The 24,974-nt window shown below is 46.5% G+C and overlaps 1 protein-coding gene across 28 annotated transcripts in view; it reads right to left on the bottom strand.

Annotated features, from left to right (window-relative positions):
* SCRIB (scribble planar cell polarity protein) overlaps positions 1-24,974 on the bottom strand; it is a 120,985-nt gene that overhangs the window by 91,237 nt on the left and 4,774 nt on the right. For all 28 annotated transcript variants that reach the window (XR_014229466.1, XM_082324208.1, XM_082324199.1 and 25 more), the window contains exons 2-6: positions 7,204-7,321; positions 6,870-6,948; positions 5,288-5,377; positions 4,509-4,565; positions 580-643 (exon numbers count right to left, since the gene is read on the bottom strand). Coding sequence is in view for 27 of the 28 variants with exons in the window: in XM_082324208.1 (XP_082180334.1) it covers positions 580-643; positions 4,509-4,565; positions 5,288-5,377; positions 6,870-6,948; positions 7,204-7,321 (408 nt within the window). In the remaining variant the exon portion in view is untranslated. The remainder of the gene's footprint in view (positions 1-579; positions 644-4,508; positions 4,566-5,287; positions 5,378-6,869; positions 6,949-7,203; positions 7,322-24,974) is intronic.

Consider the following 24,974-nt stretch of genomic DNA (forward strand, 5'->3'; position numbering starts at 1 on the left):
TCCCTGAATGTCAAGACAAGCTGAATTTTGAGACTGTGCAATGGCTCTCAGAACGCTTATGCTCAGAGCCCTCCACGGAGGCACCCTAGACCAGAGGGCACACGCCCCATGCTTGGCTGACTTCACTGCCAGGAACAACATGGAATGGTCCTGCACTTTGCAGCAGAGAAATCAAATTAGAAAGGAGAAAGGCAGAAAGTTGGCCTAGCAGAAGCAAAAGACAACAGCTCGGGGTAGTGCAACACAGATGAGAAAGGAAGTACCACAGAGTCTCATTGGAAAGGAAAGATCCTTAAGCAGCTAGATAGCAAGAATTAACATCCCAGAGCAAAAGTGCTTGGAAAGAGCTGACCAAGTTGTGCATGAGGACAGTAGGAAGCAAGACACAAGGGCCAACACATGAAGAGAACATTATGCTGGGAACGATGACTAGGCCATGGTGGGGAGATCAGAATCTTCCCAAACAACCTGCAGGTCTATTTCTTTGCATTTCAGACAAAAAACCACTTGCTTCCACAGAGGTACAGGGTTCAGCCCCTACCAACCACCCATATTCCCTCCCCACCATCCCTCACCTACCAGTACTTCCAGGTCATTGCCACCAAGATCCAACTGTTCTAACTTGACAAGGAAGGAGAGCGAACTGCAAGATACAGGGCGTAAAGAGGGGAAGAGAGAAAAAAAAAGAAAGAAAGAATGGAAGGTTAGCATCTGGGACACGCATCTCACAAATTACATAATTTTTAATAACTCCTAAAACAGGTGGGGCAATCCTGATCTTTTTCATAGGCCCTCTGAGCCAAGCAGTTTAGGGGAGCTGTTGGTACCCTTCCCCAAGCCAGACCATCTGCACCAGGGAATTGGGTTCAGTAGCACCAGCAGTCCCAAAGCAGCCAGTTTCCACTCTGTCACCAATTTGCTTTCTCCCTCTCCCACCATAAAATACTCTTTGAGCAAAAACATGACAGATGACAAGCCACACCTTAACATTGCTACCCATTTTTGTAGCAAGGATGGGGACCTGGGCACAGACTAACAGATAACAGGAGACAGTCAGCAGAGGACAGTACAAACTTAGGGGGCAAGGGGAGCATAGCTGCAGGGAGAGGCTGGAATGACAAATTCGACAGCCTCAGTTTCCCCAAATGGGATGCCCCTGCTGCTTAAGAGAAAGGGAAAGACAACACTGGCACGATGTTTCAGAAGAGGTCAAGACATACAGACAAGAAGCTCACTAGACAAGATACTGTGAGAAACCTGCATGGGAACCAAAGCCTGTCAACACTGGTGGTCCAAGGATGTACCCTGAGTATCCAAACACATTACGACCTGGTGATATGTAAGGCTGCAGTCTGCAACCCCCAAAAAACAGGATTCAGTTCTTCTGACATGGCCCAGGTGTTCATGTGTCCTCAGCTCTCAGTCCTACCCCATCAGCTCCAACTTCCCCAAACAGGGGTTGCTGTCTCTCACTTCACACTGGGACAGAACTACCATTCAGCCCTGCCCACTTCCCCAGTAGGGAGGGTCTTCAATTCTTTTTATTATCTTCATAAGGAATTGTCCTAATACAGAAATCACTATATTTCTCTGGAAATAGAGCTATACATCTCAACGCCATCCAAGCTAAGGAAGTTGGGGGCTGCAAATCTGTAAGAAAGCAATAAAAAAAGAGATCTGTCTTGCCTGGGCCAGGCTATAAAAATATTTGGGCTACACAGGAAAAGCAAGTTCTTACCTTATGTGGTGGTGGATTTTGAGATATTATATTAACTCAAGCAAAGGTTTATAAACAGGATCATCAAAAGGATTCTGGTGTATAGCAGTCTCTCATTATGACTGCCCATTTGCTCTTTGACTTCTCAGAAGGGTGAAGCAGCCTTGACTGTCCCTTAGTACCTTCACAGTTTGAATTCCCAAAAAAGGGACAAGTGAGCTGTGGAATCCATGTTGATATACGAGGTCTTACAAAATGCCTCAGTAAAGATCACCCTCCACTATTGCATGACAATACATCAATGAGAGCTACCCTTCCCAAATTACTGGCAAGCTGTGTCCCATCTGCGTGGGACAGATGAGGAGTGATAATCACTTGTACAAGATGAACTGTTTCAGAACTCACTTGACAGCAGAAGACTAACCAATGAAATTAAATTTTGACAAGTAAAGGTCATTGCAAGCTGGATCTTTTAAGGAGCTCAACAACAAAAATCAAAAGGACACTGATGCATTATGCAGTGACAAATTCACAGTATTGAAGCCCATCTATCTACTGGGCTCAGTAACCTTGAAAACTGAAAGCATCATCCATTTCAATAAGTCATTCTACTCTTTGGCAAGATCACTTGGATGGACTTGTTTAGAGCCATTCTTGGGCACAATTTGCAACCCAACTAAGTACAAGAGCTTCAGACCTGGGTAGAGTACCTGACAGTACCACTGAAATTTCTTTGGCCATTGATTTCGATCTCATATTTGACTGACAGATCTGATGAAAATTGCCTTGGCCTTCAAGATTCTCATTCTACTTTTGGAAATCATCCAAAAGTAGAATTTGGGGAATTGAGGAAAGATGAAAAGAAGCTGGAATTGCACTGCAGAATGAGTATCAAACCCAGACTTATCTTTCAGAGAAAAACTCCAAAATGCTACAAGTACCTTGCTGGATGGCATACGAATCTAACATAGGGAAACAAGGGAGCAATGGGCACGAGATCTCTCCCCAGAAACCATATGGGTTTGGTCACAGACTGAATACTAAAACTCCAGATATACTTGCTAGTTCCTAGATGGTGAAAAGCCACTGGGACCATTCTTCACTGCAGTTTGAAAGCCCAACTTGGGATGTAGCTATTGCACCTCTTCGTTTATATGGTGGTACCTGTGGTGGTACCTGTCTGTATGAACACAAAGAACACATGGAACAGACAGCAGTGGGTCCCAACACCAGGACCCAAACTTCCCCTGCTTGCCTGTTCTCAGCCTGGCATACGGAACTTCGGCTCTCACATTCTCCCTTGTGGCTATATTCCATGTGGGGCCATCTCAGCTGGTCTTTTAATATCGCCTTTCTGTGACAGGGTGTTAAGGCTGACGACAACTGTGCAGAAAAGATCCAGTGACTTTGGCATCAGAGACAAGATGACAGTGTTAATTTGAACTATGCTTCTACATTGTGTAATCACCAGATGTGAAGCCTGGGAATTGACCAGTACAGACTCTTTCGGCTCCTTTTTGGAAGTGTCTTGTCCTCTGGGTCAAAGCTGACACATGAATTACACATTATTATTATTATAGTTATACAAGCAGGTATAACTGATGTCATATAAAGCCTGTACTTGTAGGTCCCAGAGAAAAATAACCATCAGGAAGAGCATGCACCTGAGTCAAAGCAACATCTCACAGTGAGGGAGGCATGGCCATCACAGAAGAAGCAAGACTAAAGCCCAAACTGCTTAGAGTCTCAAAGCCTTGCTTGAACACTCTATCATCAGATGCCTCCTTTGCTCCTCTGCTTTATTTAAAAAAGAGGGCAAGCGGGAAAAGTACAGGCAGCCAAATTGAATACTTGTCAGGAATAGTAAGAGGGCACTGAGGAAAGGTGACAATAGTTGCATACTTCACACATTCACTGAGGAGTTTTTGTGGCCCCAAAACACACTGCTATTCAAAAAGAAGTCAGGTCGAATCCCTTCCAACATATATTCAAAGACGACTGGGGAAATCATCAGTTGGATGGATAAGCAGGCAGAAAACAAGCTGACAGAGCTAACGTAGGTTAGAAAACTCAACAAACAACTCTCATCATTGGCTCCAAACCAGAGACTGATGCACGACTCATTAGTTCTCCACATCCTATCTACCTGATAGCATCAGCTGTACCAACGAGATCCTCTACCGGGAATTCATCTCTGTCCCTAACTCTCTGAAACATTTAACAAGACTTACCTCTTCTCCCTTGCTGGCTTATTTTTTGTCTGCTGCAGGAAAGCCAGTTATCCCACCCATTCCCACAAACTGCTCAACCAGAACAATCAGAAGGGATACCCAAGAAAACAGAGATGTCAGAAGCAAAACATATCTTCAGCCGTATTCTGCTGCTCTTCAAATTATGAACTTCACTGTATACAGAGTTCTTCCTATACCCGTATCAGTACATTTTTCTCTCTTTTTCCAAAAGAATCTGTCATGCGCTCTACCTCTCCAGGAAATAAGGTTCTCACCATTTCCAGCAGCTTTCTTGTGGAACCCTGTCTATTCCAAATCAATCCTGACACAGAGGCTGAGTACAGACTCTGAACATCCTTCCCTGCTCTTAAGCCCTGTACCATCTCTCTCCCTCCTTACCCCAATTTACAGAAATCCAGCAAGATGCAGCTAGTTTATGCAAAGTCTTGAGCCCTCCCGAGCAAAGTGCTAGAGCCTGTGCTACAGAAACAGCAAGTCCCTGAGGAATCAGTAAGAACGATCAGGCAGGAGACTCCTGAAGCCACCAGACAGACACTCACGTGGGGAGAGTCTTTAGCAGGTTCTCACGTAGCTCCAAAGTCACCAGGTTTGCCAAACTGCAAGAGAAAAGGGAGCGAGAAAGCCAGATTCACTGAATAGGGCTTCAGGGATACAAGGAGATGCTCATATCCCTTCCCTTGGGACCACCCCTCATGACCTGCACAAATGCATATACAAGACTGTGTACACATGAACAGAGATGACAGGGGAAAACAAAACACAAAGAGGATCTTAAATGACTTCTGATGAAGGTGACTGCTTATTGCAAAATCATGGGGAAACAACACTGTGCCCAAACTCAGGACGAGAAAACATGGTATCACATACAGGACTGTCTGCCCAAAAAGATAAAATCCCTCATGTGTAGAAAGCCAAATCCCATGGGAGGGGCACTGCACCCCATGGGCAAAGCCCCACAGGATTTGCCTTGGCCATTTGCTAGCACCATAAATCATTTCAACATCATCAGACAGACCACACCTGTTTGGAAAGGGGCAAACGGGCACTCATAAAATAAGGAAAGACAGAAGATTTGAGAAGCCTGGATGCACTCCTTGCCTGTGCCACAGACCACAGAGGAGGAGAAGCAGCCAAGACCAGGAAAGGAACCTTTTTAAAAAGGTTGTCTTTTAACAAGAATAATGCTTAGAGGTGCTCACACAGTATGCTCAGTACAGTGGCAAGCTGTAACCAGGACGGCACACTCTTCCCCTCCAAGTCCTGCTAGTGTCCCCACCCCAACCCCCCTCCCCGTTATGAGGAACAGGGGCATACTCACTTCCCAATGTCATTGGGGAGGCTCTGCAGGGACACATCATTCAAGGCCAAATGGCCCAGGCTCCGAAGCTGTGTGAAGCCCTCTGGAAGCCTGTGAAAGCATGACAGAACAAAACCACCATTAATTCTGTACACAAAACAAGCCCTAAATTCCTCACTTAAATCCACCAAAAGCCAGTCTTATCCCAATTGGTATCATCATGTGGAAAGGAGAAGAGTAAGAACCACCTCTGACCCTGTCTCCTGACACCGAATATGCCCCGTTTCCAAGAGAACAATACCTCCTTGCACCAGTCACTACATGTCCAAGTGTGCAAACTTGGCTCTGCAGTACTCAACCACGAATCCCAGACTAAATTATACCATGTGATCATTTAAACTTGGAAGCAGGGAGGGTTACCAAGTCATCCAAATGCCCACCTAAGGACATTTCTGCAGATGACCCTGCAGCATTCCCCAGGACCAAGTAGTATTATCATAACAGCTCCAAGGTGCAATAGAAGAGGAAGGACCTGTGAAAAGGAGAAATCCTTTGCTGTTCACAGGCAGCTCCTGCAGCTTCCCTGCCCCACTGCTCAGGACACACATCTTACAGCTCTGGGCCACAAAAAGACTCTGACAAATAACTTCTAGTGTAGAAGTGCTGGTCAGTCCTGTGGTACAGGGGTTCTCACCGACTGAAAAGCTTGTCCCATTCTGGCAGTGTCTGGCACCACAAGAGGGAAGCAGAGAGTTAAATCTATTTGAAGGGCGACTTGGGCAGCACTTGCCCAGGAGCACAAAGGGCAGCAGGCATCTGGAGTCAGACTGGCATCTACAGGGACCCTGGCAGACAATGCATCAAGACACCAGTACCTGAAAGCATGGTTCACCAAGGCAGCAGAGCCAAAATTCCCAAAACATTAGGGATTAAGTAATTCCCAAAACATTATGGATTAAGAGCTGTAGATACAGAAGACTGAAGAGACAAGGCAGAGAGCCCTGCTCTTGGACATAGCTCTGGGCACTGAGATATCAGGGAAACTGACCAGAGTTCAAAGGATGGCCATCCTAAGTTATAAATAAGAAGACAGAGAGCAAAAAAGGACTGACAGAGAGCAAAAAAGGACTGACAGAGAGCAAAAAAGGACTGACAGAGAGCAAAAAAGGACTGACAGAGAGCAAAAAAGGACTGACAGAGAGCAGCGGATAGCATGCAGGCCTTTCTCCACTCCTCTGCCATACAAGTCCACATCCATTCTGGTTTGTGCACCAGGGTGAAGGGGTGGGGAGGGAGTAACAAACTTATTCTAAGAGGACAAAAGTCCTCACCATTCACACCAACGGCAACAGTATGACTAAAGGCTCATCAATCCAAGCCATAGGCCCCACAGAAGAGGGAGCACACACCAGCTCTTCCCTATGCTGAGTGTTCCTCCTGTCAGGAGAGCAGATATCTGCAGGTCTTGGCAAAGACAGGGTGATCCTAGGCCTTGACTTCAAAGGAAGACAATTACAAGATGAAGACCAGAGAAAGCTAGGGAGAACGAGGAACTTCAACTCTCATTCTCAGCTGGACAAAAGGGTTGCATATGCCTTCCTACCTGGAGAGAGGATTCCCACTGAAGTCTGCGATTTCCAAGGATTTGCAGAATTTGATGCTTTCAGGAATTTCCGGAATGTCTGGAAAACAGACATGAAAGAAAAAAGAGGCTTGAGAAGAGCCTATCATGTGGAAAATGGGACACCAGGTACTGGTGACAGCCTAACGCACAGTAAGACAACCATATTTTCATAGCTTGGGACCCACGAGAGATCAGTCTGCAGGACTGCGAAAGGGCACTGCCTCTTCCAGGACATGAGTGCACAGGGTAGTACTACTACACTGAGAGAAGCAGGGCTGTGGGGCACCCACTCCCCATTTAGCTTTGACCTTACCGTTACGGGAGATGTCCAGTTCCACCAGCTGCATGAAGTTGGCAACCTCAGGGGGAAGTCTCTGGATTTCATTGTCACTCAGACCCAGCTTGCGGAGGTTCAGAAGCCTAAAGAAAGGCTGTGACAGGAGAGAACAAAACTGGGTCAGCAGCAGTTCTATGGGAAACCTGTCTTCTCACCGCAGGGCAAACCTGAGCATCCATCCCTAGAGACAACTTCTCTCATAACCTCTGTCCTGGTGAGGTCCTCAAAGTGCAGTCGCTGCACAGATGAGAACCCCAATTAAGGTCTACAAGAGACAAGGCTGAAAGAAGAAAGGCATTTAATGAGCTTAGCTTGATGATTCGTTTAACATCTCTATTATCCCACTGCTCTTCTCCCTCCCTTATAGGATACAAAATGGATGTTCCTTGTTTCCTAAGATAACAGTTCATATTAGGCATTCAAATACTAGCATCATGAGGAAGTCACTATAAAGCAACTTGCCAGCAGACACCACAGTGTTTATGAGTCTGGTCCAGAGAAGCCAACAAAGGAGAAATGTAAGGGGACTTCCAGACTGAATCCCCCATCCCTACTGTCATGCACATCTACTGTACAGTACATTTTGTCAGGACATCAGTGACAGGTCCCTACACCAACAGGGAAAGCATTTGTGCCATTTGTACCAAAAAAGAAAAGGAGCAGGCAAACTATCTGTAGGGCCCAAGTAACAAAGAATTAAAGACGGAAAGAAAACTCCTTTCTAGAAACACCACAGTCATAGAAAAGTTGACTGGAAGGGACCTCTAGAGGTCTCCTAGTCTAACGACACGCAACTTCTTCACACCTACCCTTGTTCTCAGAAGTCAATTATATTAGCTATAAATGGCAAATTACAAGATTCATCAGTCACACTCTTTCTAGATATCAACAGCCTCTCAGTAAGTTTAACACAGTAAGCTTAACTAAACACAGCATACTATAATTATCAACTGAACAAATCTTGCAGCTGCTTCTAACTATTGTCGGACATAGGATACTGGACAGGATGGAAACCAAGGCTGTGGTGTTTGCTGCATTTCCTGGATCGTTTCAGAGTGCCTGGGAATAACAAACAAACAATATTGGGCCACTGCAGAAACAGTGTTTCAGACAGTTTTAAGAAGTTTAAACAGACAGTTTTAAGAAGTTTACCCATAACCCACAAATAGATAAGGGCAGAGACTGTTGCGCGCACACATAGTAACACTCTAATGATGTGTTTGGGTTCTGCAACAGTACAGACAAGTGCTCTAAGTCACCTCAAACAGTTCATGAGTTTTAGATGGCCAAACCTTAAGAAGCTAGTGACTCAATCTGTGATGCAAAAGAAAGTAGCAATGAAGCTACGAACAAACTCAGGACTACGAAGTAACACACAGAAGCCACTTCTAATCCGTGTAATCATCCTGTCTGTCCTATGCCAGAGGCCGAGAGGGAGTTACAGCAAGCAACAGAAGATGTAATGGCAGGATTACTTACAGATCAGAAAACATGTCCAGAGAGTCAGGGCTGCTTACACAGACCACACTGAGAAGGATCAAACAAGAATTTGAAGTCTGAAACTTCCTTCTCAGTTGCCTTCCCAGTAACCCATCTGCATAAAAGGTTGCTGAAACAGACCCCCCCACCCCCGGAACAGTTGTGGGAATATTGAGATTTGTTAAGGTTCGAGGTGGTGGGACACCCACAACTGTCACTCATAACATTGCAAAGAACAGTAATACAGACCAGACAAGGGAGGGGTAAGGAATGAAAAGGTGATGCACAACATAACCCTGAAAAGATACACAGACCATAAAGAGAGCTGCTCACCCCACTAGAAGGGATGATGATGAGGTCTAATAAAAGAACTTGAGAAGTTTCTCTGCTGCAGATCAAAACCTCTGCAGTTTCCCACAGAGATGTCTCAGATAGGAAGCACTGCTGGGTGCAAGTGCATGTTTGAGGGACTGCAAAACACAGCATGGCCTTTGTGATGCTAAGGTTCTCGTACTTCTACATCACTCCTCATGCTGAAAGGGAGAAGTGCTCCGGGATGAACAGCAGTGATATGACATGCATACTCCTGATGTCCTCAAGTAGTACAGGAGACCATAATAAGTAAAAAAAAAAAAAAAAAAAAAAGAAAAAAAAAAAAAAGAAAGAAGAAGAAAAAAGAAAAGTCCTCTTGACACTGAACAGCGTAAGTTCTTTTAAATTCAGTTTATGTAATGCAAATCAGTTTAATAAGAAAGGAAGTAGGTGAAAGTCTAAATGACAACAAAGGTTCAAGCCAGAGCAGGAGGTTTAGAGACTTGATTTGCTATTGTTTCCTAGATCCTTCTCCTAATTTTAGAATGCAAGGAAATTCCAGGCAAGACATTGTGTTGACCTGCTAAAGTCTACAAGTTGGAAAATAACAAAGGGAACAGAACATCTATAGTCCAAACTTTTAGCACTTCTGCCAACAGATTTCAGGCAGTCTCAAAATGGATGTGCACACTTCTAAAAAAATTTTTTTTAGAATAAAATCATGCTATATGTTGCACTGCAATATATATGGGCAGCATTGTTGTATCCATGCAGTTTATTGCAATTTAACAGAACAAACTGCCTAACAGGCCTTTTATTGGCATAACTACCTCACTGAAAATAATCAGAACCTACAGGCACACAGACACGCCTGTGAAGCCAAGTGCAGACCAAGCCTCAGAATTAGGCTGTCGTGACAATCTCACAATTCTCCCCATCCAATTAACTTTGCTTCAGGGAGATATCTACTAAATATAATGTTCCAAAATATCTTGCTTTGTATGCTACTTTTTTATATCAGCATTTTTTCTTCCCCAGCTTTTTCTTTTTTAAAAAAAAAGGTAAGAAAAAACCTCACAGTGCTGACAGACTATTACCAGATCTGTGCACAAATTTCCATTCAGCAAACAGCAAGACAAGAGTAGTACATCCCACTTCTTAAGATTCAGTTAAGCTGGACGTGAATAAAATATTTTGATGTGACAAGAATTCAAACTAGTCAAAAGTCATCAGTGGCAGTCACAAAAAACAAATGCAGAATTACAGCATTCCCATGCAAAAATTAAGATTTTATATTTGAAAAAAAAAAAGAAAGTTAAGCAGAATCCAAGTAAGCCAGCATGTCTACTCTGACTAGCAAAACCTTCTTGTTAATTGTTACGTACCAGCCACTTACTCCTCATCATTATCCCCTTACCAACACAACTGTGTCAATGAAATATTGCTAGCTGAAGCACAGATACACCAAGAAGTCTGTATTTTCCCTTGACAGACTGCTTTGCTCATGAATGTCTTTACTACAGTAGCACAGTTTTGCCAGCAGAGCATACCGATGTTTCCATAACCAGTCTAGTAGGCTTAACTGCCGTTGCATCATAGAAACGGAAAAGTAGACCAGCACTGCTGAAGCAAATAAACAGATGCCGGTTGTTCAGCAGCTGTTCAGAGATGGGACCGTCTTCAGGAATAAGCACCTAAAAGTGTGAGAATAGATGCGCTTCCCACTTATGCTAGCAAAGCTTTTAGAAAACTAGCAAGCAGTCAAAGTTTGCTCTTATCTCTACTAGGACTACAGTTAATATGATGTAAAATATGGGAACATGATGTAATCAAGAACTGATAAGACTGCAAGCACTGTATCTAACACGATGCATACAATTTTCAGTTCGGTATTTTGTGACCTGGGTATACTTCAAGTCATAAGCCCAACAGCCAAATTTACAAAGCAAGACTGCACAAGAGATTAATTTGTGAGACTGGAAATGGAGAACAAATTAATTTTAAAATTGTTACTGGAACTAAGAGTGAAAACTCAAGCAAACGTCTCTTTGGAGACTGGCAATTATCCCTTTTTCTAATCAATGTTAACCTTGTTTCATACAGCTGGCAAAAAAAAACCTCACAAATTTAGCACTATACTGAATGTGTCTATTAAGATGAAATATACACAATTTCAAGATTTTCTGAATATTAAAAAAGAAAAAAAAAAAAATCAACAAATCTGCATGACCTAGATCTTTCAGTGTCCAAACTAGACTGATACAAGATCAAAAACAGAAGTTTGAAGAAAAACAATAAGCAGCAATCTTTCACTGTTTCCTGGCATACCAGAAGCCTAAAGACCACACAGAGCGAACACGGATTAGTACAAAAGGACTCCAGTGCACAGGAATTCAACCAGCTCAGCGTATGATGGAAGTTATCACAAATAATAATAAAAAAAAAAAAAAAAAGGCTCAAGACAAATATCGGGGGGTGCACTAATCTATTAACAGCATAGTTGGGTAACTAGGGGGGAAAAGCCTTTGTAAATTAGAATATATTACAAAGATATTCTACTGTTGAAGTATGTGAACCATTACAGGATGGCTAAGATGGAAAACAACTACAAAATTGTCTTGCAAATAAGATTCAGGTGGCATAAATTCTTACAATGTCCAGAGCAGAGCAACTGCAACATAACAGATTGGAAATACATAGGCCATTGCTCTCATTAATGTACTGATTGGCTGAAAATTAGTGAAAGGTATAAAGAGCCTGTAAAGCACTATAAGCCAAATGATAAGAAATATTCCACAAAATTATAACATTGCAAAAAAGACAGAAAAATGTGAAATACAGGCTCTCCAGCATGTTTTCAGATGCAACATCCTCATTCAGCAGGCCCTCCAAAGACAAAAGCAGGTAAGCATATGAGAAGTCATTCAAGAGTTATCTATAATTTCTGAAACAAAATTCAATTACTTCAATCTCTAAAAAAAAAAAAAAAAAAGGCAACCAAGATCCACAGATTTTTCAGTCAAAAGGGACAATGAAGTAATACCCTTCTAATCCTTTGTATATCACAGACCTTTATCACAGAATCATGAAATAATTCAGCTTGGAAGGAACCTCGGGAGATCTCTAGTCCAACCTCATGCTCAAAGCAGAGTGAGCTATGAAGTCAGACCAGGTTGCTCAGGCCTTTGTCTAGTGAAGTCTTTCAAAACCTCCAAAGATGGAGGATCCAAAAACCCTCTGGGCCCCTCGGTCCACCAATTAATTATCCTCACAGCGGGGAAAAAAGCTTCCTTGTACCCAGATGGAACCACCTAGTTCAATGATGCCCTGTGCCTCTCATCCTCCCCCATGCACCGCCAGGCTCCATCTCCCTGATAACCTCCCTGTACACATTGGCAGGCTGCTTTGAAGCCCCTCCGAAGCAGTGCCTTCTCCAGGCTGAAGAAGTCCCACTCCTGCGGCCTGTCTTGCCAGGGCAAGTGCTTCAGCCCCCATCCACCCTACAGACCCTCTCCTGAACTCACACCAATTCAGCAATGCCATTCTTGTATTGTGGGCCCCACAATGGATGCAGTCCCGAGATGTGGTCTATGGAGTGCTGAGCAGAGGAGAATAATCACTCCCCTAGTCTCTGGGTGTGCTCCCATCAGTACGTCCAGTATGCTGTTGGCCCTCTGTGATGCCAGGGCACCCTGCTAGACCCTACAAGGAGCTGAACCCTGAATACACGGACCAAGGATGAAAGCTGAGCACCTTTAGCACAACGTCCAACAGGAAGAGCAGAGAGGAGGTGGCCATGTACGATACACAAAAAAATGTTGCCAACAATAGTACACACAACATGAAGTCAAACTCACAGGCCCGTTTGCATAACCAAGTAAGAAGCCTCAAAGGTGCCTTTTTGCTGTTGCCTGGCAAATACTGAAGTGTGCCACTGTTGTGCTTTAACCCCAGTCAGCAACTAGGCACTACATAGCTGCTCACTGAGCCTCCCTCCAGCCCCAGTGGAATTGCGGAGAGAATGAGGGGAAAAAAAAAAGCAATCTCCTAAGTTGAGGTAAAGAGAGTTTAATAGGACAGCAGAGGAAGAGAAAATAACAACAATAATGATAAAAGAATATATAAAACAAGTGACGCACAATGCAATTGCTCACCACCCGCTGACCTATGCCCAGTCCATCCCCAAGCAGCAATTGCTGCCCCCCAGCCAACTCCCCCCAGTTTAGAATCATAGAATCATCAAGGTTGGAAAAGACCCTTAAGATCATCGAGTCCAACCGTTAACCTAGCACTGCCAAGTCCATCTATACCATGTCTTCAAGCACCGTATCTATGCGTTCTTTAAATACCTCCAGGGATGGAGACTCAACCACTTCCCTGGGCAGCCTGTTCCAATGCTTGACCACCCTCTTGGTGAAGAAGTTTTTCCTAATATCTAACCTAAACCTCCCCTGGCACAGCTTGAGGCCGTTTCCTCTCGTCCTATCACTCGTTATTAGGGAGAAGAGACCGACCCCCACCTCGCTACAACCTCCTTTCAGGTAGCTGTAGAGAGCAATAAGGTCTCCCCTCAGCCTCCTCTTCTCCAGACTAAACAACCCCAGTTCCCTCAGCCGCTCCTCATAAAATGTGCTCTAGACCCTTCGCCAACTTCGTTGCCCTTCTCTGGACACACTCTAGCACCTCAATGTCTGTCTTGTAGTGAGGGGCCCAAAACTGAACACAATACTCGAGGTGCGGCCTCACCAGTGCCGAGTACAGGGGCACCATCACCTCCCTGGTCCTGCTGCCCACACTATTCTTGACACAGGCCAGGATGGCATTGGCCCTCTTGGCCACCTGAGCACACTGTTGGATCATGTTCAGACGGCTGTCAACCAACACCCCCAGGTCCTTTTCCATCAGACAGCTCTCCAGCCACTCCTCCCCCAGCCTGTAGTGTTGCATGGGATTGTTGTGACCCAAGTGCAGGACCCGGCACTGAGCCTTGTTGAATCTCATGCAGTTGGCCCCGGCCCATCAATCCAGCCTGGCCAGGTCCCTCTGTAGGGCCTTCCTACCCTCCAGCAGATCGACACTTCCACCCAACTTGGTGTCATCTGCAAACTTACTGAGGGTGCACTCGATCCCCTCATCCAGATCATCAATGAAGATATTGAACAGGACTGGCTCCAGTACTGAGTCCTGGGGCTCAGTATATACCAAGCATGACATCATACGGTATGGAATAGCCCTTTGGCCAGTCTGGGTCAGCTCTCCTGGCTGTGCCCCCTCCCAGCTTCTTGTGCACCTGGCAGAGCATGGGACACTGCAAAGTCTTTGACTAGTGTAAGCACTATTTGGCAACAACTAAAACATGAGTGTGTTATCAACATTGTTCTCATCCTAAATCCAAAACAGAGTACTATACCAGCTACTAAGAAGAAAATTAACTCTATCTCAGTTGAAAACAGGACAGCAACCAATATAAACAATGGAGGAGAACCATCAAAACTTTAGGAGACCCCTGACTGTGACAAACCTTTCAGAATTAAACCATACCAGTCACTTGGAAGCTACACTTATGCGAGTTACAGAGCTACCCACTATAAATGGGCTGGGTTCCCAAGAAACTCCACGTAAGCTAATGGACCACCCTGAGCTATTTATTCTGCTCCTGTTAGAGTACACGATACTCACTTGTCAGCTAGGTTCAGCTAACCACGATTAAACCAGACAGACTGTACTTCTGTCTTAACAACGACTGATGCCTCAGCAACTATGGAAGAGTCACTTCAATACTGAAATATGATGATATGTGCAGAAGTGAGAAACAATGAAACCCCAGTGCAATTACTAACGAACCTCTTAATTCAGACCACTGCCTTTGGAGTAATTTTATAAAAGAAAAATATCAGTCTAATAGAGCAGAATCACTGCTATGGCAGTCAAAACTATCGTCATTGCAAAGGGAAAGAAATGACAGCTTCAAATTGAAATACTACAACCAGCCAAGCAGAGCGCCATCCTGACCATACAGCACTCATCTTCAATGGTTAAGTCAGTCCTACTCAAGGAACGTTTCCAAACTGTGGTTTTATTTGAGGTTATCCAGAGAAACAATAACAGGCTCAGCCAGTTTATGAGAACAAGAAACACTGGTAGCAGCAAATACAGGCTCCATTTGGCAGACTCACCTTTGGCTTCTGCTGAGGAACTGAAATACCTGTGTATTGAGAAAGTCCTGAGCATCATGTACCGATGTCGAGGCCCACTGATCTAGGACGCATTTCTTACTGATAACGCAAGGATGCCTGACGCCCCACTTTGCAGAGCTTCTCACCCTGTGAGACGCAAAAGCACAGAAGTCCCTGATCCCATGGTGTTCAGTACACATGAAGCGTGTACTTAATTTATAAGCCAGGTTTTAATGTACTTAATTTATAAGCCAGAACACTTAATTTATAAGCCAGGTTAGCCCACGGCTCCAGCTTTGATCAATGGTGAACTCTTAGATGGGAAAGCAGAGTGAACCCAGGAAGGAAGAAAGACCCACCTGATTTAGAAATGAGCTTCTGGCCTCATATACTCAACATGTCATGACTGCTCCCCAGCAATGCAGATGGGTGGCACTAGAGGTGGTGCTGGCCAAAATTAAGAGAGGGAGATGCCTAACTCCTGAGTAGAGGCAGAAGTCTGACAGTCCCCCATATCCCTTCCTCATTCGTTATATGAGGAACTCTGACTGTCCAACTCCAAAACTGGCTGCATCAGCCACCTCCTGTTCCGCAAGAAAGAGTGGAGCCAGTCACCACTGCCTTCACACACAGCCTCGATCAGCATAAGGCAGGCATCTCACTGCCTATGGACACTAGCACAGAGCTTCCAGCTAAATTAAGAAAGCAGGGTAAGTTTATAGAAAGCCAATATCTGCAAAACTGCAAAGGAGTATATAGCAGTTCACTCAAATACAGCAGTTCACTCAAAACGGCAATTTGCATCTTGGAGGCAGGTCCAGCAGAACCACAGAATGGGTTGGAAGGGACCTCTCAAGATCAGCTAGTCCAACCTCTGCTCAAAACAGGATCAGCTATAGCAGGTTACCCAGGGGCTGTGTCCACTTGGGTTCTGAATAACTCCAAGGATGGGCATTCTGCAGCCTCACTGGCCAACATGTTCCAGTGTTCAACCACCCCTCCAGAAGAGAAAAAAGAAAAAAAAAAAAAAAAAAAGTCTTTCCTTATGTTTGAACAGAATTTCCTCTATTTCACTTGGTGCCCATCACCTCTTGTCCTGCCATTGGATGCTACCGAGAAGAGTCTGGCTCCATCTCCTTTGCTCCCTGACATCATATACACATTGTTAAAATCCCCCTAAGCCTTCTCTTCTCCAGGCTGAATGGTCCCAACTCTTTCAGGTTCTTCCCATATCACAGATGCCCCAGTCTCTTAATCATTTTTGTGGCCCTTCACTGGACACACTCCTGCATGTCCATGTCTCCCCTACACCAGGAAGCCCATCACTGGACACAGTCCTCCAGACGTGGTTTCACCAGAGCAGCACAGAGGGGAAGGATCACCTTCCTTTACCTGCCGACAATGCTCCTCCTAACTGCTAGTCAACTTGTGGTCCATCAGGACCCCCAGCGTTTCTGCAAAGCTGCTTTTCAGGTGGTCAGTCCCGTGTTTGTACTGCTGCATGAGGTTATTCCTCCCCAGGGCCAGAAATTGGCATTTGCCTTTGCTGAACTCTGTGAGACTCCCAATGGCCCATTTTTCCAGCCTGTCAAGGTCCCTCTGAACAGCAGCACAACAATCCGGTACATGCAAAGTCACACACAGCATATATATACATAGCAAAGTCATAAAGGGCCCTTGTAAGCCAAATCCCTTGTCTGTAAGAGGCCCTAGAAAATGTCTGAAGGAGGTTCCATCCTCCTCTCTGCAATTAGCATGCCTCCAACTAAGCTGTATTTCTTCAGCTTGCTGACGTGATGTACATTCTCGAAACTTCAATCCTGCCTCTGACTGTCGATGTTCATATCTGTGAAGCTCCCAGCATCGGTACTGAGGCTGCAGGAAAGCCACAGGACACGAAAAAAACATTAATGGAGCTATTAGGTTAGCCTAGAGAACCACAGTATTCAGATAGTGATGCTGGGAATTTGGACACCACCCCCAAAGGCTTCTTTTCTGCTGCAGAGTAACGTTTAGCAGAGCCTTGCCTCCTCCCCCTGCGCACTTATTCAGTCAGATCAAGAGGTGGAAAATGAAAAAAGGAGAAAGGACAATGGATAAAAGGATCAGAACAAACCCTCTGAGCTACCACTCAACTATGCCGTTTCCCAGAAACAACAAAATCCTGAGAGCAGGCCTGGAAAGCCAACCATTCCCCAAATGGGATTAACGGGCAAAGAGCCAGCCTGGCTCGGCACGGCAGACAGCACTGGGTAACCCCAGCCACCCCTGCATTGCCACCGCTGGCTGTTCAGAAGAGGTACAGTGGAGCTGGCCCTGCTGCTCTGGCATGAGGGAGGGAAAGGGCTTCAGTCCCTGAACAACCCAAGCAGTCTGATGATGCACGGCAAGGTCAGGAATGCAGATCTGCCAGGCCCACCGAGCTTCCTGTGCAGACTGCCAGTGCCCACGATGCTGGCATCCAGCCTGTGGCAATCACGGCCACAGAGCCCTTGCAATAAGGCCAGAGCCCTGTGCCCATCCACGATTCACATGACGGCAATACAAGCCTGTATGTCCTACAGCTCTGTTCCCACCTGCAGAAAGACACATCTTCACAGCCAAGCAAGCAGAGAAAGCCATTTGGGTGCTGAAGCCTGGGACTTGGAAAACACTGACTGCTGCTGCATGCAGACTGCTCCCTGCTTCCAGGTCAGCCCCAGGCCCCAGTTAGCTTCATGACTCTTTTCTGAATCTTTGTTTTCTGGAGGACATAGCAAAAGGGCTTCCAGCCTACCCAAGGCTGAACTCCAGCTCTCCCCTCACCTGCCGCTGCTTAGGCAAGGAGGTCCCCTCCGCACTCCCCACACTAACACGCAGCACTGAGATACGTGTGAAGCTGTCCCATGCATCTGGGCAGAGGCATCTGTTCCGTTTCACATCCCAAACATCAGTCCCGCCAAAGGCACTGTGCCTAATCCTGGGGGAAGGGAACTAGGACACAGGGGTCTTTGTTCCCCAGCATCACCTTGCTGCTCTCCTCCGACAGCCAGCCCCCATGCTCCCACCTGTACCTGCAGGAGAGCCATCTCCACGGTGGCCAAGAGGGAGAGAGGAGGGCAAACGGACGCCCGGGGCTCCTCTACCAGTTTCTCCAGAGAAGGAGCCACGCTGTTCTGCGGCACAGACAGCTCACAGAGGCTGCCGTGGCGGCAGGATCCCTGCTGCAAACAGCAGACAGGAGGGGGGCGGCTGTCAAGTGCCATCAGGCTGTAGGGACATTTCTCCCCTCCACCAAGCATGCTTTAAGCAGGCTTCAATGAAACGCCTCATAAAGAAGGATCATTTCTCAAGGTGAGACGGCTGCAGCACTGCTGAAGGGGAGCAGGATGCGTGCCAGAGGAAGAGGAGTCAGACACCCAACTTACACAACCGTAGAGCCACGATGATCTTACACATAGGCCAATGTCTGAAATAAGGCGGTGACAATTTATACATCTGGAGACCAGGAACTAGGTCTACACTGTAAACACCATCTTCACACTGGAATTGCACAAAACCTTCTTGCTTCTCCAGCCAAAACTATCAAGGTGTTCCCAAGCTCTGCTAGCCAAACAGCAGATCTCAGATGCCTCCTCTTCCTCAAAAACAACCTGTGACAACCCAGGCTGCCTCCGAGACAAAGGCCCAGAGCCAGAGGTGTTAGGACCAGGTGATTTTGCTGCAGAGACTGAGTACACCAACAGTGCCTGCTGCATTACTTCTCCTCCAATGCAGGCTAAAGGGATCCAAGGCAGAGGTTTTGCTAACCTTTCTGATCCTGAAAGTGCCAGTGATAAGGACAGGTCCTCCTTACATCTCATTACTCTTCAGAGAATTTCAAGTCCAACTGTCAAACCCTGCTGGTACAGTCCCACTGCCTTCAGCAGGACAGCACATATTTAATTAAAGGCAGGATCAGACTGTGTAGCAGGAAAATAATTACAATTCTCCTGGTGATTCATGAGCAAGAAGAGAGCCTGGTTTCCCATGCCACCACGGGCTGGGCTCACAGCAGCATGCAGCAGACCTCTGTGTTTGTCCCCAGCCAGAACAAATGCACAGGACTCTGCCACCGCAGGCAGGAGGTGTCCGTCAGCAGTGAAATGCAGCAGCTCAGGCAGCTCCTCGAAACGGTCACAGCAAAACCAGATTACGTATTTGAGCCTTGTGTTTATTCACATTTTCCTGGTTAAACTCAGGCTTGACATCTTAAGTATTGCCCACGGAGGAAGCAGAGACTCTGCTGCATGCTCCGCAGCCAAGGTGTCAGGATGTAGGAGCACGCACGTCTGCCTTTTAAGTCTCAGACACCTACAGGTAGGAGAAGTGTGAACAGAACTGGGGTCCCTCCTTTTACATCTGTGATGAAAGAAAGAGCTGATCTTTGACGACTGTGCCAGTGGGATTGCCTTTGGGAAAAGCCAGCTGTGTGAGAGAGATTCAAGTGGAGCTGGAAGCAAAAACTGCAAAGCAAAACACTTGGGAGTTGATCAGCTCTAAGGTTAAACTCAGTCCTTCCAAGTCACTGTGCTCAAAGCCAACACCTTACAGGTGAGGCCACAGAACCAGAAAGACTTCTATCCCACAGCTGGGCAGCTCGGGCAGGACGCCAGTCCCAGCGGCTGTACAGCTACCTTAGCACAGCAGGAGTCAGGCCCCTTCCAGCAGAGCCAAGTGCCTCCAGTTAGCACTAGGTTGCATCACCAGAGCAGTGAACCCAAGACACACCTTTCCCTATCTTGAGAGAAATGATGCAAGCAATGTATATTCCCAGAATAGCTAGATTCAAGGAGAAGAATCACTCCACCTCAAATCTAGTGAGGGTAATGGAGTTACCGGTAGCAGAGGTCAAAAAAGCGATCACCACTGCTGACAGATGCGAACATCAGTTCGGAGCTCCAGCGGAGAGGCCACACCTCAGCCCCCACAGGGCAGCCCTGGGGCCACGAGGAGGGCGCCGCTACCACTATCCAGGTAGACCCTCACACTGGGGCATTCCTCAGAGATCCTCGTGCCAGTGACCCGGAGATGCAGTCTGACCCACCTGAGCAGGCATGGGATGAGACCACAGGCAGTGGATACAGACCACTTGCCATCCCAAACAAGGGATCTTCCCAAATAACTGACTCCAACTATAGCAGTGTTTCATTCTCCACTCCTCACAGCATTTGCCACAGATAGCAAATTGGCATCAGCCTTTTCTGGCCACAAGCACATAATCACAATCACCTGAAAGGCAGCAACTCAGCAGAGTCCCAAGGAGAAACGATACTCTGCAGCAGCTGTACACCTGGCACAGCAGCCTTCGGCCAAGCTCGGGTTTGCAGCCAGACTGCCATGGCAGGCCACCTTCCCCGTGCTTCAGCAGGGACAGCAAAGGGGGGCTCTCCTCCCTGTCAGCCCCTAGACAGCACAGGAGGAGGGGACGCTCTTCGCCTGCCCACCCCAGGCAGACCCATGACGAGGAGGAGACGCACAGACGGGCCTGGCGAGGCAGGGCACCTCCCGGCAGGGCAGGGCAGGGCAGGAGCACTGAGCGCACTGAACACGAGCGGCTCCACATGCCCCTGCACACACCGGAGCTCAGAGCCGCGGAGGAGACCAACCCTACACACACACGCAGGCTGCTCCCTGGCTGCCGGGACACAGCCTTCCCTAACTCAGACTGGCCGGATTTCCGACTATTTAACCCCACGTATCAGGCCCTCAGGAATGTATTTCAAATATATAAAAGTACTTAAGCATCAGGAATACATTCCAGCTAAGACAAAGCAAGTTGTCACCAAGCCAAAAGCTCACCAGCTGCTTCTTCCCAGGCATTTAAGCGGGGACTGAGGAATGCGGTCCCCTCTGGGGCTGGACAGAGCAACTGTTCCCCTGCAGACAGCACGCTGCCTGAGGATGGCACGCAGGAGCAGAGTGGAATCTCTGGTCCAAATGAAATGACAAACCAATTCAGGGCCACAGAAAGGAAATCTGCAAGCCAGAATTAGATCACAACACTGCATTAACACCTCACTCTTGCAAAGAGCTGTGGGGGGGGGTTTACTGATGGGAGCAAACGCGAAAGCAGCAGCGTACAACTGCGTAAACAGAGGGCCCCCCTACTGAAACTAGAGTACAAGTGACCTCCACCTCAGTCCTGTACAGTGGGCTGGGAGAAGTCCAAAGGACAAGTGCCACCAACACATCAGCACTCTCTGTGGCAGACATGGAGCATTCAGTGGCATTTTCCATTGAAATACTGCAAAAGCATTAATCTGGAGAGACCTGTTGAGATCATTTCATGGGACAGCGTTCTGGCTACGGGTGAAGAAGCAAAACCTAACATACCCCAAGTACTATCCAAAGACCTCTCCCCCTTTCTTATCTATTCTACCATTTATCTCTTCCCACCCAGCCCCCTCCCTGGCATACCAGCACCTCAGGAATGGCTTTCTCCAGTATAACAAAGGCATCTACCTGATCTACCAATCTAGTTTTCTTCTAAACCATCTTCTGACCAAAGAAGCATCAACTAGCAATTACAAAAAAGTAATTTACTTATCTGTAATGCCACAAATACTAGCAACAGGGAAAAATGCCAAGAGTTATACAATAACATGTTGCAATTGTTTCAAATAGGATTGTATTTTCTTGGGGCAGAAATCATATCACCCTATAAGTTTATAACAACAGATGCATCTCCAGCACTGAGAGGCACCATAAAACAAACAAACAAAAAAACCCCAACAAATAAGCTCTAACCCTGAAACTGGGAAACTGAGACAAGGCAGACAAGATCAAGTTTATTAGTTGGTACAGAGCAGGGTATTTGGACTACAGCAGACTGTACACTTGGGGTTCATGGAAGCACATTTGGGGGACTGGAAAAGTCTTAAAGAAGAGTTAAGTGTCCCTCTGTGGAAGGAGACAGCAGGAGATTCTCAGACACAAAAGACACAAACAACTCCTCTGAACAGGAAGAGTACAAAGAATAGGAAGGTGCCAAAGCAGCTCTCAGGAGAACAGCTCAGACATGCACTATTAAATACCCCGAACTAGAAATGGAAAAAGGAGGGGTCAGAAACCACAGAGAACCTTGCAATGCAAGAGCTCTGCAGGCCCTCACATCCCTCTGCCTCGGCACACAGCGGGTCTTACCATCCACCACGCTCTTTCACCACTGTTCCCTGCCTCATCCAAGCATCTATCAGGCAGACGATGAAACAAGGTTATGAAATCCAGAAATATTCAGGGGAACACACATAACAAGTCAGAGGAGACCTAAAGAGGTTAACCTAGTCCTGCCTTTACCTCTAACCACCAATGAAACACCACCTACATCATTCCTGGCAGATATTCAGACAACGGCCAAAGGGAATAAGGAGAGCTGTTAGAGGTGCAAGCAGGTCAGGTAATGAGCAAATGCTCTGTAGGGCCACTGTGATATCACGTTTACGCTTCAGAGCCAGTGGACTGGAACATGAGCAAGGGAAAGTGTCACCAAGGAACAGGAGGAATCCCAAAGGTGCAAACTCGTTCCAAGCTGCCAACTTAGCAGCCGATGCACCCAAAGACATGGAAGACGTTATTAACCACATGACAGAGATGTATCTACAGGTTTACAATAACCGGGTCAGCTGAACCCAGGGGAAAGACTGAGTAGGTGCTTTCACTGATGACCTCCCTACATTGTACAAAACTAGTGCAAAGGAAGATTTGGTGAGAGGCAGCACCAGTTAGGCCACAGTCACCTAAATCTTCACGTGCTTCAACGAGCCTCTTTGCTGCCCAGTATGCCTTTTTACCTCAGTATTTGAACTTTCTCCAAGACCTGAGCTCTTTTTGAGATCCACACAGGGCAGCACGTCCACATGCTGTCCAACAACCAAGCTGACTACGCACCCTGGAGCTCACAGAGAAGTGAATATTAATACTCAATTCTTATTTGTAGACCTTAAAGCATAAAATCACTTCCGTGCTCCTCTTTCCTGTTCCCTTGTTTGTATGTCCAAGAATTGTATGTCCAAGAGTTTTATTAGCTCTTCCACAACTGAGCCTATACTCAGTTATCACCACTCCAGCACAAATCCTAAATCCCCCTAGTAACCACCCAGGATTTGTAAGACAGTTACTGCACAAAGAGAAAAGGATGAGGGTGAAATAGCCTGCACTTATTTCGACTTCTGGGCAGCAGCACATCCATCATACCTGGCTTTTGGAGAAACAAAACCACATCCATTTGTACACATTAACTCATACAGCTCCTGAACTCCTGGAAGGAACAGAGAGGCATGCCAACTCTGTGCACAGGTCTCATAACAACCAAGCAAAACCAGTTTCTTGACTGGTTTTGTTAAACAAATGCAGCTTGCAGTTTTGACAAAGCCTGTGATGCAAAGAATTCACATGCAGAACAAGAGAAGGTGCCCACCGCACACTCAAGCCTTAATGGGCACCAAAGCTCACTCAGTCTCGTTACAGCCTGGTGAACCACTGAGGAGTCCAGTCACTGACGATTCCTGGCTCCCTGACTTTCTCAGGGAAGGGCTATTAGCATGGAGAGATTAAAAGGAGCAGCTTTACTCCTCCATGGAAGTAAATAAAACCCAAGATCCTCCTTGCAGGCCCCAGATGCCAGGAAATTAAAAGCTGCTCTTAATTAGCTTTGTAAGGCTCCACCTTGTCTTGGGAAAGTGACAAACACCGCTCTCAGGTTTCACCCTGCCCAGTGCAGCAGGATCCCAGGCTCTGGACAAAGGACACCGATGCTCTTGCCCCAGGCCAATGGCAGCCAAACAGGAGGAACCACTGAAACCTGGACTGTTTCTACCAGCCTAGAAATGGCCTTGCCAAGATGCAAATAGCAACAAGCCAGAACAGGAAGGGATCTGCACTGGACCCAAAAGGCCTCCTCTCCCTGCTGCTCTAGCCAGGCATCCATCTCTCATAATTTTCAGTGCAAGCTAGTAACAGCTCGCTAGGCAGTAGAAAAAAAAGTTTTCTGCACTGGGCCCAATTTGTCATGGGAGCTTTAGTAAGGAAAAAGCAAAGCAGAGAAACTGCAACCCCTCCATTAGACATCCCTTGGACTTGCCTCTTCAGCACCACCACGACTCAAAAACTTGGTGTCAAAGCTAGCTCTTTAATCTTTTAATAACCTTTTTCCCCTCTCTGCATGATCCCCCAGCCTTCTCCCCCAACCTCACAACACCTCCTACCCAGGTATCCTTCCAGCAGAAGGTCTCCAGCGGCCTGTCCCTCTGCATACTCCTGCTGACACAGAAGAGAGGTCTCCTCCCTCCTCCACATTGACTCGTTCATAATTTTCAGTCCCTACTCAGCTCCACCCTCTCTTCCTCCTACACCAAGTCCTACGAACTCTGCTCCACCCAGGTTTCTTCCGCCCTCTCCCTTTTGCCTTCCCATACTCCAAACCTGAGCACTCCTCTGAACGCACACCAAGAGCCTCTGGATCCCTGTTGATCACGCTCCATCCGCCACCTCCAAATTCCTCCTCCAAATTCCAGACTGCATTCATTCCTTTCTGGTGAGACCTGCACCTCTGAAGTGCTCTCGGAGAGTGGACTGAATGAGTCAGGTGGTTTTTGTAGCTCTAATGTAACGATTTAGCAGGCTGTATCCTTGAAACCTATACCCCTAGCAGAAGGACCTGCTATTTATCCTGCTGCTGTAGTGTGCGACATGCTCACAGTCCTGCAGAAATCACTTTATGCAAGCCAGGTAGAGCAAAAGTCAGCACAGAGCAAGGCATTT

This window comes from Platalea leucorodia (assembly GCF_965183815.1).
Source record: "Platalea leucorodia genome assembly, chromosome: 1".
Taxonomy (NCBI): domain Eukaryota; kingdom Metazoa; phylum Chordata; class Aves; order Pelecaniformes; family Threskiornithidae; genus Platalea; species Platalea leucorodia.